Genomic DNA, 18,156 nt, shown 5'->3' on the forward strand with positions numbered 1-18,156 from the left:
ACTTCGCAGTCTTGCATTTTTCTCTCTTCCCTCCCCCCAGGCCCACCAGCGAGCTCCACCTGCCCGGTGGCGTTTCCCACTCTCACTTCTCCCTTTCTCAGTTGAGCCCATGTGGATCTCCGCTGCCCTCACTGGTCTGCCTTCATAATGTCCTTACAGTGATCACTGTGATTCTTCCCCCATTGTCTAGAGACTGTAGTATCTAAATTAATTCATCAGACTCTTAAGGTCCTGATTTTTTGGCTGCCTTGACTCCCTCAACACTCCCCCTGTGCCTTTTACCCTTCCACAGCAATTGATATTCCCGAGATACTGACCTGTTTGTGGTCCCCATGCTTTGGTCAGACGTTTTCCCTTTTGTCTGAAACGCCTTTTCCCTGCTCGTTCTGAATGATTTTGTCATATGTCTGCTTACAGCTCAAATGCTTTTCCCCACGTGAGGCCTCCCTTATTCCCTGAGGGAGAACCGAGAGAGGGTTGCCATCTGCTTTCCCTCTGATGTACGTACCCTCATTATCTAACTGTGACTTATTGACCCGCCGTTCTACCAAATCTTAAGCTCCTGGACACCCTGGATTGTTTTATCTTTGAAATCTAAGAAACATTTGTTCAAGGAATGCTGTTTATGATCACCTGAGTACAAGAAAATAAACTCTTGACTTGTCGAATTAAGGTGAATGACTACCGACAAGATTTCTCTCAAATATCTAATTTCACTCATTTGATTCTAATCCTATTCTTTTGTAACTTACCCGTGTCAGATATCAGATCCGTCTTCAATATTTTGCCACATCTGGGGAATTATTAGCTTCGACCCTGGATGACTGAGATTCAGTAAGTTTGGGGTAAAAAAAAGAAAGTTAAGAAAAATTATGTTGGCTTTGAAGTTTCTTTCGCCCTCTAGGTGTGTGCTCACACGATAGGGCATCTCATCACACCGTGTTAGTTATCTGCTTTGCTGCCACTGTTTCAATTCCCACTTCCTTTCCTTCCCCTCCTCTGTCAGATAAACAAGCTGGAGGCACGCCTCAGGCAGGCGGGATGCACGGATGATGAAGGGATTCAGAGGAGAGACCAGGAACGCTGGGTGAAAGACGACTGCGTTCGCTGTACGTGTAAGGTAGGCGTTGCCAGAAGTTTCTCCGTCTTCCTCCTCCTGTTTGCCTCCTGCTAGCCTGCCACTTGAGACGTAGCTGAAGAATTCAAGAGAGGGACTACGGTCTCTCTCATGAGTAGATTTGAGGCCTGTTTTCAAGGTCAAGCTACTGATGTGAGTTCTTGAGGTTTCTGGTTATCGATGTAAATACGGCCGCTCCCTAAGGAGCACTTGTTGGACACCATGTGGGCTTTTCACATTTTCACTGATGATTGAGGGAGCTGATGCTCCGGGTGTTTAGTGGGCTTTTCCCAAGGTCACACGAGTAGACAGAGGCAGAAATGCGGCCTGAGTTCATCTCCTTGCTCTCCAGTCAGGCTCGCGATGGTGGTGTTGCCTGAAAGCCCTTGGTTAAGTGTTAAAACATGTCTCCTGGGATCCACCAGAAGGGAGCAGCTCAGGGTTTCTCGAGTTGAGTTTTTGAACAGAGCTGATGCCGATCGCTGCGGCCTCTCCCCACAATGAAAACCCACGAGCTTCCTCGTGTACGTCACACCCCGCGCCCTGCGGTTTGGGGGGTAGCATTTTATAAGCCAGAACTTCCAGCCTCGCCTTTCATGCTGCACGTTTAGAAATAAGGCATCAGGCAGGGTTACGTGTAAAAGTGAGCTCATACCGTGGGTAAGTTTTCGTGACATGGAGAGAGCCAATCAGACTGCGTGTCAGCAGAAACTTTTAAAAAGGTCATGCCACTGTCAGAAACATGGACATAAGCTGTGAATGTTGCCTTTCAGAGTGGCCAGGTCACCTGCGTGGTGGAGACTTGTCCCCTGGCTGCGTGCCCCCGTCTGGAGTCGGTGAAAGGAACCTGCTGTCCGATTTGCGGAGACCCGGCCGATTCCCCGGAGAAACGCTAACCAGTGTCATCGCTCTTGAGCCCTGAGTGGGGGAATTTCTCAGGAAAAGACAGGCACGTCGGACTTCAGGACTTTTCACCCGGAGTCACACTCCAGGCGCAGAAGTCACTGACAGCGTAGTTCATTTAACTCTCCGACACACGGGAGATCTTTTGTCTTTCCATCTTCTAATGTACCGTAAAGTAATGTAAAAATTCAAGTCTATAAAGTACATAGGAATTATTTTATTGTAAGAAGGATTTCGTATTGAAAGCTACCAGTTTTATTTGCCATACATGGAAATGAAAAGAGTATCATGCAGCATTGTTTTGTTTTGTTTTTTTTGTTTTTTGTTTTTTTTTTTTTTAGATCTGAGGATTGTGGAAAAGCTCTCATGTCAAAATTCAGAGAGATTTTATGATCGCCAGGAATTTTGAGAGAATGCGTTTTGCACTCAGAGAAAACATCTGGAAAGATTTTTGCGATAGCTTCGGCACAACGCGTGATGCTGCTTTCCTCATTGCACTCTGTCTTTTGCGTCTAGAACCTAGATAATGGCCAGATTTTGCTGGAAACGCACTTCCCGTAACCGTCACTAGGCTCTAACTTGTAGAACATTAGGGGGAGGTCAGGGTAAGTATAATTTGGGGGAGCTTGCTATGTTGTACATTTGGCTGGGAAATACAAACACTGTGAAGGGAACGAGCCTTCAAAGGAGCATGGCACAATACCTGCCTTTCCCTTGTGCCATTCTTATCACGTGTGAGGTGTCGAAATTGAAATTCCCCAAGTCTGAGCAACTTGGGAACAATTCAAATCTGAATTTACTGTCAGAAAAATGGGAAATGCCTGTGGCTTAAACAAAAGGTCGTGCTATGAGGTTTCTTCTAATTTTGGCACTCTGTATAGCATCTCAAATACAACCCAATATAAAAAATAAAAATTAAAAAATACAGCCCAATAGAGAACAGGTTTAGCTATACTCAGAATTGGATATTTAGTAAGTTAGGTGAGTTTCTTATAATCAGTGCTTTTAAAATATTGTGCACCCACATGTAGGGGTTGGTTACAGTTGTTGGTAGATTTCTTTAAGAAATTCTTTGTTCTAGAACCTTCGAGGAGAGACTTCATGTAGTGTCCTGCCCAGGGAGGCTCCCGGGGTGATAACTCTACTGATACCCAGTTGCAAAATAGACATTTAACAACAGGCATCATCTCCCAGTATTTAGAAGCATTGTGTAAAGTGCAGGACTCATTTTAGTCAAAATATCCTCATGGTTTTAGTATTATGAGTGAAGAAAGATGTTTTTGGAGTTTGATGATGCCCATCATTATTTTAAAAATGTGCTGGTGATCCCCTCCCAAGATCCCAAATAACTTTTACGAAAAAGTTTACGGGCAAAACGTAGCATGTCCTAAAGGTTTGACGTTTGATGCCTTTTGAAATCCAAATAATTTCTACTTAACGTTTCGAAAGGCAAAACGTAGCAGGTCCCCAAAGCTTGACATTTGGTGGCCTTTCCAAACCCAACAAAGTGAAATGAAGCCAAACCTCATGGAAGTGTAATTTGTCCCTCTGAAACAACCACAGCAAGCGTATTGCAAGTGACAGTAACGCAGCTAAGAGTGGAGGCTTCTCGTCATGTTCATTTGTCATTGTATCCTTTTCTTCAAGTTGAAGCAAGACCTGCGTGGTATCTCGTGTTATTTTTTATACCCTGGCCACGTGTTAACATGGATGCCACCTGGTCAATGTTTGGTTCATTAACCATAAGCAAATATCAAAATAACAGCATCAAATTATCATTTAAAATGGAACACGGGAATTTTAAAGCTTGTCCGTCAGTCGACAATTGGAAAATATTCAGTCCCCCTTACAGATATGGCTATAATGCAGATTACCTTTCTTCTTTCTTCATTTGACTGCATTTCATTTATTTGACTATGTTTTTTAAATGTTTCATTTTTAAAAGTTCGTATTGCACACAATAAAAATTTCAAATATTTCCCAAGGATATATAAACCTTTGTATTCCATTCCTGCGGTCCAAATGCGAATGCTGTTTTCAGTTTTGTATGTGTGTGTGCGTGTGTCTTTGTGTGTGTGTATTCTTCTATATGTTTTCTAGGCCACACAAGTGTGATGACACAAGTGTTTCTTCCTTAGTGATTTTGTTTATTCCAGGGAACCATAAAACACTGAGAATCCAAGCGTATTCGTTAACAGTATTTGACATGTTATATTCCGCCATGAAATCTGCTGGAGGTAAAACTTAATGTTTCTTACGTGTGATGCCTCTCTCATCTGGGAGAAAGGAGGGATCCACAAGGAGGTGTTTGCAAAGAAGATGAAAGCATTCTTGGGCTTCGTCTTTTCCTGATGTCCTCTGCTAAAGAAAAGCAGTTTTTTAGCCACGTTGTATGATTGCTTGAAAAGGTAGGAAAATTTCTCCTCTCTTTCAGGGGCTCTTTAATGTCTACTCTTTCTCTCTTCTGTGTAGAAGTGGTCACCCTACACATGGAGCTACACAGCATGGAGTTGAAGGGGCGTAGACCGTTTTTATTTGAGATTGGCATTTCAAAATAGAGCATTTACCTGACAAGCAGTCTTTAACAGTCACCTACGGCAAATAACAATGTTTAAGAATGAGTCCTTATATTGACCTGTCTATGACGATCGTGTGGTCAGATCATGTGGTCAGTATGTTAGGGAGGCAGAGGTAGGAAAATTTGTTGGGCATTTGGGTAAGCACTTTTGCATTTTTTAGCTTAATTGTGAACTGATGTTAATAAAGACTTACCGAACTGTAATTGAACTGCAGTTCCTTCATACATGCCTTGCCCAATGTCATGTGTAATGCATTTTTATTTGAAAATAAAATATGGTGTATTAGTAAATTAAATCAAGTTCATGGATAGCTCACACAGAAATCTTATCTTCCATTTTAGGAAAGAGGCACTTTATTAAGAGCCGTATTTGGTTGAGCGTCCTCAACATTTATTGGCATGATAGAGTTTGTAAAAAGCAATGTAAAACCGATTTGTTCCTCGGGGTATACAAAACGAGGGATGGTGTACTAAACATATGTAGTGCTAATATTTCTATCGTAAATATAACTCTATATGCTATGTTTTTAGCCCTTGTGTTAGATAATTTGCAGACTTTTGTTTCAAGCATCAGAAATGAATCCGTTTAAATTTGCATCTCGAACATAAACTACAGGTATAGAATATAGTATATTTCTCCAAATTATGAAACTCATCTTGTGTTCTAAATATACTTTGAAAAACAAGTGAGGAGAATTTCTTTAAACTTAATTATTAACAGAAATATGTTATATATATATATATATGTATATATATAACACATATCTATCTATCTGGCATATATATATATATATATATGTGGTACTATTATATACATAACAATATTATGACATATATATATAATATAGATTATATGTAAATAAACGTTAAAATAGTATTCTCTTCTCTTATATCTTGCTACCAAATATTGGTGTACATTTGGAATCTGTGTGTGTGAGAATAATCTAATGTGAAAAATTTTTACTTGTTTTTTATCTTTGGAAGGGGTATATACTATCTAATTATTTATTCATTATTTATCTAGCTACCCATCATCCATAATTTGGTCAATGGGCTCGAGAATACTCTTAATTTCATGTGTGAGAATATATCTTCAAATAGTAGGAATAAAGGAAGATCATTTAAGGAAGGATCTCTGACTCAAAATTTAAAATATATTGTATGTTTCTATTTCTATGTATCACATTATTGAATAAAAATCAGTTGTTTACTTAAAATACAAAAAAATGTACATTAGTATAATGTATGAGTATTATAAACTAACACAAATTCATAGTGTCATTTTTTTTTAAGAACAAAACTGTCTTCTCTAAAAAGTGAAGAGATTCATTTAAATCATTCCAATTTTTTCCTCCTGTGGAAAATTTTTATTTAAAATTAAATTAAATTAAATTGAAAAAATTTAATTAAAAAATTAAATTAATTTTTATTTAAAATTAAATTTTTATTTAAAATTAAATTTTTATTTAAAATTAAATTTTTATTTAAAATTAAATTAAATTAAATTGAAAAAATTTAATTAAAAAATTAAATTAATTTTTATTTAAAATTAAATTAAATTAAATTGAAAATTTAAAAATGTATTTATTTAAATTTAAGTCAGTTCACATGCAGTGTAGTATTGGCTTCAGGAGCAAAACCCACTGATTCATCACTTACCTACAACACCCAGTGTCCATCCCAACAAATACCTTCCCCGATGCCCATCACCCACCCACCTAGCCCATCTCCCCACCAGCAGTCCCCAGTCTGCTCTCGGTTTTCAAGAGGCTTTTATGGTTTGCCTTCCTCTCTGATTTTATCTTATTTTTCCTTCCCTTCCCCTGTGTTCATCTGTTTTCTTGCTTAAATTCCACATATGAGTGAAATCATACATTTGTCTTTCTCTGAGTGACTTATTTCACTTAGCATAATACACTCGAGTTCCAGCTACATTGTTACCAATGGCAAAATTTCGTTCTTTTTGATAACCCAGTAGTATTCCATTGTGTGTGTGTGTGTGTGTGTGTGTATGTCATATATATATACCATATACATGTATATACCATATCTTCTTTATCCATTCATTAGTTGATGGACATTTGGGCTCTTTCCGTCGTTTGGCTGTTGTCGATGGCGCTGCTATAAACATTGGGGTGCATGTGCCCCTTCACCTTTGTATCCTTCAGATAAAAACCTAGTAGTGCAGTTGCTGGATTGTAGGGTAGCTCTATTTTTAACTTTTTGAGGAGCCTCCACACTGTTCTCCAGAGTGGCTGCACCAGTTTGCACTCCCACCAGCAGTGTAGAAGTGTTACCCTTTCTCCACATCCTCACCCACATCTGTTGTTGCCTGAGTTGTTCATTTTAGCCATTCGGACAGACGTGAGGTGGTACCTGACTGTGGTTTTGATTTGTGTTTTTCTGATGAGTGATGTTGAGCATCTTTTCATGTGTCTTTTAGTCATCTGGAGGTCTTCTTTGGAAAAATGTCTATTCATGTCTTCTGCCCGTTTCTTCACTGTATTATTTGTTTTTGGGGGGTTGAGTTTGAGAAGTTCTTTATAAATTTTGGATACTAACCTCTTATATGATATATTATTGGCAAATATCTTCTTCCGTTCTGTTGGTTGCCTTTTAGTTTTGTGATTTAAGAATACTTTCAATGGGTCATTCACCAAGAGTACATCTACTTGAGCAACACAGGAGAAAGCATCTGGCATTGTCCAAAGAACGTAGACCTTGCTCTTATGTCCTCCAGGACCAGGAGGAGTTAGAAAGAGAATTATAGTGAATTTTGAATTGGTATATTCCAATTATTCAAGTTTTAAAATAAAATACCATGTCAAACTAAACAAGTTGAATAAAGGCTAAATAAACTGATATAAATTACCCATCTGAAGTGGTAACAATGTTTTGGGAACATCAGGACTAAGTCTAGTTGGAAGAAAACTTGGTTTCTTGGAGCCTTAGAGTCCTTTAAACAATTGAAAATATCAAACAATCTGTTTTCTGGGAAAGCATGTGGAAGAAAGAACATAATTTGCTGGCAGGGCATGGAACAATGTGATTGGTGTGGGAAACTCAGCCTAGAGTCAGTGAATAGGATGATGTTTGTCCACAAACAAACAAACAAAAAACCCAAATAAAAACAAAAAAAAGAAAAATAATTTATAAAGGAAAAGTATCCAACTGGATGTAACTATGAGAAGAAGTGTTCAGAGTCAGGCCTGGAAGGCACACAGAGATATGCGGATGATTCTGGAGAACATTCCAGTTTGGTTGTGGTTAAAGACCATGTGAAGATGTGAAGTTTAAATTTACATAATCGTTGAGGTGTAGAAATCCCAAGCCGCCAAATTAATGACCTGTGCCAATAAAGACTGCAAACTCAAAAATTTAAGTGTAATAACTGAAATAATAGAAACATATGATTTTCTTTTAGGAAAACATGATCAATTCAAAATAAGGTAAGAAAAGTAAGGATATCAAAACTTTGGTTACTGGAAAAAAATTAATGTAATGGTAATACATTTAAATATATTTGAAATCATATTAAATAAAAACATTTGCTCATCAGACAAAATCCAGAGTCTCAGATCGATTAAAAAAAATCTACACAAACATATATACAAATACACAAATGCACACACACACACAAACACATACACAACAAAACTAAGACCTAATGTCACAAAAATGTTGAGCAAAAGGGATAAAGGGAGTTATCCCATATTTTAATGAGTTTTGAAAGAAGTGTGTTATGGGTTGGATTGTGTTTCCCCCAAACTTCCATGTTAAGTACCTTATAAGTACCTTAAAATGTGATCTTATTTAGAGAGAAATCCTGTAGAGACAACTGAGTTAAAATGAGGTCATTAGGGTGGGTCCTAATCCAGTATGACTGGTTTTCTTATGAAGAGGGCAAATTTGGAGACAGATACACAGATGCACACGGGGAGTACACTTTGGGAACATGAAAACAGCCATCGATAAGCCGAGGAGAGAAGCCTGGACACCTTCTGCCCCTTAGCTTCAGAAGCAACTAACTGCCGTACCTGATCTGTGAGCCCATGTGTTTCTGTTAAGCTATCTGGATTGTGGTACTTAGTTACAACAGCCCTTGAAAACTAATGCACGATGATTCTGGACGTTCGGTAGTACAAATCAGATTAAGTACAGCAATCCTTACCTATGTACACATAAGACATCATCACGTTCACATTAAAAACTGCCAATTTGTGACCTAAAATTTGTAAATCTATAATTACACCTCTTTCCGGTTTTCATAGACTTCTTTCGGAAACTGACATATCAATCAGACAAAAGCTAGTTAATACTTGCACAGTATAGCTAACAAACTTGAGCTGTGCTCATATATGCAATCTTGCCCCTAACAGCAAGAGAATATATACTCTAAGTTCTGTGTGAAACATTTTCAAAAACTGACTCCTCGTTGCACAGCACATTTTAACAAATTTCGGTAATTTTGTGGTGTTTTACAGACCATGCTTTCCATTAACGGTGGAATCAAAAATAAGGAAAAAATAAGAAAATAAGGAAAATAAAAGAATTGCATATACATACATTTCCACCCACAAAGCAATTAGAATGGATATTATGAAATATTTAGACTAGACCCAAAACTGAAAAGAAAAAAAAATGCTACATATTAAAACTTGTGGAAAGCAGCTAAAATTGTGAAAGATGATTGAGCAGTGAGCCATGGTTTACTTTGATCTCATGTAAATGGTTTCGATTTTTGAGACCTTGAGATTTCCTCTGACCGGAAGGAGCCACAGAACCCCTGATATGTACGACTCTTACTTGTAGGGCAAAGCTGACAATGGAAAGTACGAGGAAAAGGTGTCAACCTTGGGATTTTTGTAAAGAAAATATCCTTTTGTCTGCTACGTATTGGCAGTAGCAGGGGGTTCTAGAAACACATGAGGGAGGCGGGGGGCAGTTGAGGAGAGCCTGCTGATTGTTCATTGCCTGGAATCCCTTATCTGTGGAGTATCACTGCTGTTGTGATGGACAACGGACTTGATATTTTTAAAACGAAGAGGAGGTGATAATGGCCAACCTGTGTGGCGCCTGCTTTATGACCTATCAGCTTTATGACCTATTATCTTTATGACCTAAAGAACTGGTGGCATGACGTCAGCATCTTAAAAATCTTAGAAAGCAACCCAGTGCTACTTGTCAGTTTCTAGCCTCCAGTTGTCCCGGATGTTAACACAGAGGTAAAGGATGTGCTTCCAGCCTTTGAGTATACAAATGAGAATAGAAACGTTTGAGATACAAATGAGAATAGAAAAAGTAAATCCTGCTAACCAACTTATTTGCATAATATTTCAAGTAAGCATTAGGAGCAATGTTTCTTTCTTGATATATACACCAAATATTACGTGCTGTGACTTTGTAGATAGGTATGCATGTAGATAGATAGCCTCTGAGTCTAGTGTAGTTTGACATTTCTCACACTCTACCCCAACTACGTTTCTCTTAATGTTCAAATGATACGAGACAGAAATGTAAAGGCAAATACTAAATAATTTTTGGTTAAGACCACTCTCAGCTCTCCTCCTATAAAAAATGATGGCGAAGATTTCATCACTCAGTTAAAATAATCCAGGTTAGAAAATTTGGACAGCCAAGTCTCCAGGCATTTATTTTGTCATTGTTTTGATGAAGAATAACATTTTTGTATTAGTCGTCGCAAACATTTCCATATCCTTTTATACTTATTAGAACTGGGATTCATGGGGCACCTGGGTGGTTTAGTCAGTTGAGCCCCTGACTTAAACTCACGTCATGATCTCGTGGTTCGTGAATTCAAGCCCCACATCAGGATTACTGCTATCAGCACAGAGCCTGCTTGGGATCCTCTGCCCCTCTCTCTCTGCCCCTCCCTTGCTTGTGCTCTCTCAAAAATAAATAAAACATTAAAAGAAGAACTCAGATTTATTATTATTATTATTAAATATTTTTAAAGTTTATTTATTTTGAAAGAGAAAGAAAGAGGCAGAGGGAGGTAGAAGGGCAGAGAGAGGGAAAGAGAGAATCCCAAGCAAGCTCTGGGCTGTCAGTGCAGAGTCCCATGTAGGGCTCAATCTCATTATCGTGAGATCATGATCTGAGCAGAAATCACGAGTCAGACGCTCAATCGACTGAGCCACCCAAATACCCTGGGATCAATTATTTTTATTTGAAAACAGGGTCAGTAAGAAAACAAACTCTTAGTTGTAGATTCATTAGTTTATATATAGTGACTGATGATGTTTTGAAAAATTTAAAGCAGTCAGTGCAGTTTGGATTGCTAGAATTGTATTTCTCATCGATCACTTGAAGTACATATTTCTTTTTTAATGAAATGCATTACCTTCACATGTACTTCATGTTAAAGTTCTTCATATGGTTTCTATAAAACGCTGACATTTATCAATTGTCCAAATTTTCTCTCTTAGGCTCCTACACATTCTTCGCAAAGGCAAGCCCCACTTATATAAGTTAACTAAAATCATTTCTCTTAATAAGTATATGTCTAATTACAGTAGGTCATGGAAAAGATACTAATTGTTTCTCATTGAAAGAATTCCCATATCAACAGATGTTCTGCAATCTAAAAAAAATTTTGTAAACCATGATTAATTTATTCAAGACCTTTCTATTAAAAAAATTTTTTTAATGTTTATTTTTTTGAGACAGAGAGAGATAAAACATGAGCTGGGGGGTGGGCAGAGAGAGAGGGAGACACAGAATGTGAAGCAGGCTCCAGGATCTGAGCTGTCAGCACAGAGCCCGATATGGGGCTCAAACTCACAAACTTGTAAGATCATGACGTGAACCAAAACCAATATTCAAACAACTGACTGAGCCACCCAGGCATCCCATTAATGTTTATTTATTTTTGAGACAGAGAGAGAGTGCAAGCAAGAGAGAGAGGGAGACACAGAATCTGAAACAGGCTCCAGGCTCTGAGCTGTCAGCACAGAGCCCAATGTGGGGCTCAAACTCCCTGACCGAGAGATCATGACCTGAGCCGAAGTCAGATGCTCAACCAACTGAGCCACCCAGGCACCCCAAGACCTTACTATTTCTAAGTGGCAAGGGACACAGTATGGTATTTTGGTGTTGTAAACAATGATTTTGTTGGACTAGATGGATGTAAAAATTCATTAATTAGACACAGAAAATATGTGTCTCTTGAAACGTATTTAACAAGTTAACTTTCTTGATAATGGATGAAAGATTCCGTGTTCTGCTCATTGCTGGAGATTCCTGAGAGAAGGGATTAAATCATTATGAGATATATGTCTTTTTTGTATCATGACAGGCAAGTGGTTCTTTTACACAATTAGCTTCAGGCAATAAAGAGAGAGTTTTGTGCTTTAAAACTGACATAAATGTGCACTATGAAATTCAGGAATGGTAAAGGATCTTAAGAAGCAATTTTCTGAAGCACAGTTTGAAGCCATGTGTCATTACGTTAACAGCTCGGAAATTACAGGCGCTAACACACCACGCTGGCGTGGGGACTGCTCATGGCAGTCAGAGACAGAGTGGCTGTGCTTCAAAAACCGGAGCTGACCTGTAAATAAGAAGTCACGCTGACTTTGAGCCCCAGGCGGTGTTCCAAGTAGCAAGGTACTCCACAGGCAGCGGCAACAATGGTAGTTGCAAAACCCACTATCATTTTGGGAGACCACCCCCTGTGCTCTCACCGGCTTCAAACTTTATTTGCAAAGGAAGTTCTACTGCAGATCCAAACCACACCTTTGACATAGAGGGTCTCAACTGCAAAAGCGGAAAAGGGTTATGTAGTTGATGTAGAACAACGACAAAATTCTGAGGATCCGATCAACAGTCTTAATTACTCAAAGATGGCTGTTATAGACTTCAGCAAGCGTGTTTTTATTTTATAGTGTCAACAAATCCTTAGGTTTCTAATGTAAAATCAGGCCTACAACAAACATAACGGGGATGAGTTACAAATGAGCTGGGGGCGTAAAGGCCGGGACAAACACAGGTTTGTCGCAGGAGTACTGGTATATCATGGAACCTGGGGGCTGCCCCTTTCCAGAGTAGAGACAGAATGGAAATTGGATTTTGTATCCTTCAGCATACTGAGATTGAAACAGAAAATCAAGTCTACACTGGAGGTCAGTCATCAACAAACATTAAAAATAGAAGCAAGCAAGGGGAATCAAAACCCAATAAATTAGAACCCAGAAATCAAAGTGAAGAGTCATGGGGAAAGGTAAGTGCGTCCATTTATAATGTATGTGTTTCTAGGTGTTGTTTTGATAAATTTCAGCGTTGGAATTACCATGCCTACGGTACCGGTTTTCATTCCCCCAGTACATTCTTAATATTCTTTTATATTAAGAAAGTTTCCGCAGATGTGACAATATCCTGGCTACATAGTAAAACTCATCTACTTTATGATATGGTCTGGTTTGTCTCACCTTATTGCCTGGTACCAAAACAGAAAATAGGTTTAAGTGTACCTGAAATGTGATAGTAAAACAAGACAGAAAATGGTGTGTAACAATTGTTCAAGCTATCAAATTAAACAGCATGAGGATACCATGGATTTTTGGTTGTGGTAGATTTTTTTAAAAATGTGTTCCTTGCCGTTTAGGGACCTGACTCAGTAATATATTCACCTTAAAGTAGGTCTAAAAACCAAATCAAAGATGGAAATTGTCAGTTTTGATCTGAAAAACAAGCAAAGAAACAAGCATATGTACAAAAAACAGGATCCAACTCTATCCTGTCGACAGGACACTCACTTTAGGTACAAAAATACAAAGAGGTTGAAAGTGAAACGGTAGGCAAGATGTACCATGAAAACAGGAACCAGGAGAGTTCCAGTAGGTCTACTAATACATAGAAAATATGTACTAAAACAGAAAACGTTACTAGACATGACAGAAAATATTTGTCTCAAATCCATCAGGAAGAGATCACCATTAGAAAGACATACGCATCTGAAAAACGAACCCTAAAACATTATGTGGCAAAACAGAAAAGAAATCAGGGAAGAAATCTACAATTCAACAATAATAGTTGGAGATTTCAATACTTCACTTTCAATACTGGATTGAAAAATTAGACAATATCTCAATAAGAATATGGAATACTTTAAAAACAGTATAAACCAACAAGAAATAACAGACACCAGTAAGAATAACATGCCACCAGCATAATACACATTCTTCTCAAGCACACAAGGAACACTTCCTGGGACAGATCATGTGCTCAGCCAAAATACAGGACTTGATAAATTTAAAATGATTGAAACCACACAAAATATGTCCTATGATCACAGTGGACTGAAATTAGAAATCAATAATGAAAAATAGTTGGGATATTAAAGAATATGTGGAAAATTGTAAACCACACATTGCTAAATAACCAGTAAATATAGAAGAAATTATAAGAAAAATTACTTTGAGATGAAAAAAAGAAAACATATCAAGACTATGGAGTGCAGATAAATTTGTGGTTATAGAGAGATTAAGAGCTGTAAATACCTGTATTAATAATAAAATTAATATCTCAACCCAATAACCTAAACTTCTGCTTTAAGATAATGGAAAAAGAGAACTTAATTTAAGAATAGTAAAACAGTACAGATAATAAAGATTACTAATCTTTATTAATATAGTTGGCAGGCTTTAGGTAAACTAATCCGAAAAATGAAACACCCAAATTACCAATATTAGAAAGAGGGAGTACGATCATAAAACATATAGAAATAAAAAGGATTATAAAGGGATGCTATGGATAACTGCATGCCATAAAATTACATAACTAGGTGGAAGAGAAAATTGCTAGATTCACTACCAAAACTAACTCATGAGGAAATAGAAAATCTAAACAGAACAAACACAAATAGATTTAATTAGTACTATAAAAAACCGCCTACAGAGGAAAGTCCAGGCTCAAATAGCTTCACTAGTGAATTCTAACAAACATTTAAAGAATTAACAGCAATTCTGCATCAACTCTTCCAAAAAATACAAGAGTTGGGAATACTCTCAAACATACTTCAAGAAGCCAATATTACTCTGCTCTGTTATTTCATACTAAATCCAGACAAAGATATCATAATCAAAGACCAGTATCTCTAATGGGTACAGATGTAAAAATCCTCAACCAACTAACTACTAGCAAACAAAATCTAGTAACATATATAAAATATTCTATATCACACCCAAGTGGGATTTATCCCAAGAACTCAAGTGTGGTTTAACATCTGAAAATCAATTAATGTAATTCACTGTATCAATAAAGGACAAAACCCCACAGAACATACAGCTTATCTCATTATATGCAAACATAACATTTGACAAAATCCAACCACCATCTCATGGTAACAAACCTCAACAAATTAGAACTAGAAAGAAACTTTCTCAAATGATAAGGGCATTTATGAAAAACCAAGAGCTAGCATCATCCTTAATGGTGAAAGACTGAATGTTTTCCCTTAAGATCAGTAAAGGTTACCCATTCACCACTTTTATTCAGTTATGTGCTGGAATTTCTAGTCAAGGCACTAAGACAAGAAAAAAAAAAAACATTTAGCTTGAAAAGAAACTAACCTATCTCTATTTGAAGATATGACCTTGCATATAGAAAATGTTAAGGAATCCACTAACAATGAGTAGAAATAATAAGCACATTCAACAAGGTTGCAGGAATATTAGGTCAGTATATAAAAATCAATTGTATTCCTATAGACTAGCAAGAAGCAGAGTGAAAATGAATTAAGATTCTATATTTTAGCATCAAAAAAGAATACTTAGGAATAAATTTAACAAAGGAACTTAGAATTTTTTTTTACTCTGGAAATAATGATACATTGTTCAAAAAAATTAAAGAAGATGCAAATAAATAGACATTCCATGCTTATGGATCAGAGGATTAATATTATTAAGATGGCAATACTTGCCAATATAATGTACAGATACATGCAGAGAAGAAAATCATAAATGTGTTCAGAGCACAGTGAGTAGACCACTTTGGCTAGAATAATCAGGTGGATAGAGAAACTTCAGGAGAAAAATGGGGTCTAAGTTTTGAATGATCTTGAAGGCCAATCTTAGAAGGTGGAATTTAATTCTTTAGGCCATGGCCATCTTGTACAGGTTTTTGAGTAAGGAGGTGCAGTTACAAGTGCTTTAGGAATTTAAGTCTGGAGAACATGTGCAAACTGGATAGGAGAGCAAAGGATTTGAGGCAATGAATGTAAAATGTAGTGGAAGTTACAGTCACAGTGAACTTTACTCCATTTTAGTTGGTCTGGGCTCTGCTGTCCAATATGGAAGCCACAAGCCATGTGTGGACATATACACTTACATTAAATACTAGTAAAGTCTTACGTCCTCCGTTGCACTAACCACATTTCAATTCTTACTCAATTGTGGCTAGTGGCCACCATATTAGACCACACAGATAAAGACCATTTCTATCACAAAGAAAGTTCTATTAAACAGAACTATTAAGAGGCTTATCTCTTGATTCTATGGACCCATGTTTTATACTTGGGACAGATAATGTAAAGACAGAATGAATGTAAGCCAGAAAACAGAGGGCTCTGGGCCCAATGCCCCTTTTTGAGCTGATCCAATAACAAATAAAAGGTGCTACCTGGATTCCTGCCATCAAATGATAAGAATCTGTACTACGAGCCATAAAGAAAAATGGAAAGTAACATACAATTGTAAGACATATTTGAAGGGAAAAAGAACGGAAACTAATCCTGTATAAATCAATGAGCCAAACTGATAAAAGGGTTACTTATTTACTCTTTGAGTTAAAAATATCCATCTGTGAGGAGCAATTAGCCTTAATTGAAGTTGACCCTTAAACAACATACAGGTTGGGGTGCCAGGCGCCCCTGCAGTTGAAAACTCATGCATAGCTTTTGACTCCTCCCTGCCAACTTAACTACAAATAGCCTACCGTTGACCAGAATACTTACTAGTAACACAGTTAACGGACGCATATTCTGTATATGTGTTATATTCTGTATTCTTAGCATAAAGTAAGCTAGAGAAGAGAAAATGTTATTAAGAAAACCATAAGGAAGAGAAAATACATTTACAACACTGTGCTGCAAAAAAAATGATCTGTCTCTTTTATTAGAAAACAAAGACTTACACAGAACCCCTTACCCTCTGGCGATTTCTGATTTTCTTGGCTAGTACCCTATGCCACCTGACCACCCCTACCTGCAAGGAAGCTTTGGAACATGAGTGTTTAACTCTCACAGTTTCTGTAGTGGGACAGCCACACGGGAGAAAGAATTTATGGATGACTACTGGTCAGAGGACCTTCAGTGTCTGCCATAACTACAGCACTTTCTTCTAGGTATCAGGATTATTATCACAATTGGTGAAGAAGTTATTCAGGACATTGGTTTCTATTGCATGGTTCCAGGCAAGAATTGATAAAGTGTACAAGTTAGCCCAATTATTTTGCTTTTGAGGATCCCTTTGTTGTATTGTGAAGGCGTTATCTCACAGATATATGGGTATTTTATGTTTTTATTATAGAAATAGTGGGACATTTTAGCTTTCTTCATTCTTTTTTTTCCTCAAGAATATCAAATGAGCGGATATCAGTGTTAACAGGCAGTCGAATTGGATTGACTGCCAAAAAAGTAGCAATTGATTTTTGTATAAAAGTAGATTAGTGCTACTGGGCTCTACTTTGTTCAATGAATTATTCATGTCTAGAAGTTATTTATGCTTCTATGTCATGAAAAAACAATGGAAAAACCGCTGAAAATAACTACTTGACACAAACACATGATATATGGTAAAACAATCTACTCATCTACTCTGATAATGCATCATGATGCTTTCTTAGTGATTGGGCAGGATGCAATTAAATATTTGCTAAATTGGACTGAAAACTAATCAGTCCAAAGGAAATATAAAGGCACAGTTAGAAAACATTAGAAAACAAACATATAATCTCATTTTAATGACTAACTACTGTATTAGACCTTGGAGATGAACAATTCGATGCACTGCTACCTTTGAGTATTTTTGTTTATCCTCTAGAATCACTATTCAGCAGGTATCTGATCCCATAGTCTGGTTCCCAGGGTTATCTCTGGACTCCAGGAATTCTGACTTACACTGAAGATTTGGACTGTAATTAAGTCAAGGGAAATGGCCACTAAAGACTAGCTTGCCAGTATTCCAGCAACTTCTAAAAATTCAGAAGAATCCCTAAACTAGGGCTTAAGCACATATAAGTACCTCATAATCAATGGCTTCCCATTACTCTGTTGAGATTGGGTAAAACATACCTGTCTCAGATGGCACACTAACTCCTTTACTCACCTTGGGTTAGTGGGCCCCAAGCTCTTAAGCATACTCATAATATTTTTGAACACATGTTAAATGCAAAATTTGTGATAATGGTAGGGGGGATATAAAAATAAATAACACATGTCTTCTTATTCAAGAATCTCCTTTCTAAAAGAGAAAACAAATGCCTAGGATAATTATCCAAATATAAAGGGATTTTTTTAACGTTTATTTATTTTTGAGAG

At 37.3% G+C, this 18,156-nt stretch overlaps 1 protein-coding gene across 4 annotated transcripts in view; it reads left to right on the plus strand.

Moving 5' to 3' along the window:
- PXDNL (peroxidasin like) overlaps positions 1-18,156 on the plus strand; it is a 453,359-nt gene that overhangs the window by 423,049 nt on the left and 12,154 nt on the right. For 3 of the 4 annotated variants that reach the window (XM_045455351.1, XM_045455354.1, XM_045455356.1), the window contains 2 exons: positions 1,007-1,120; positions 1,891-2,313. In XM_045455351.1, coding sequence (XP_045311307.1) covers positions 1,007-1,120; positions 1,891-2,013 — 237 coding nt within the window. In that variant the 3' untranslated portion in view covers positions 2,014-2,313. Of the gene's footprint in view, positions 1-1,006; positions 1,121-1,890; positions 2,314-18,156 lie in introns of those variants that run through there. The other variant, XM_045455353.1, reaches the window with a different exon arrangement.

This window comes from Leopardus geoffroyi, chromosome C3 (genome assembly GCF_018350155.1).
Source record: "Leopardus geoffroyi isolate Oge1 chromosome C3, O.geoffroyi_Oge1_pat1.0, whole genome shotgun sequence".
Taxonomy (NCBI): domain Eukaryota; kingdom Metazoa; phylum Chordata; class Mammalia; order Carnivora; family Felidae; genus Leopardus; species Leopardus geoffroyi.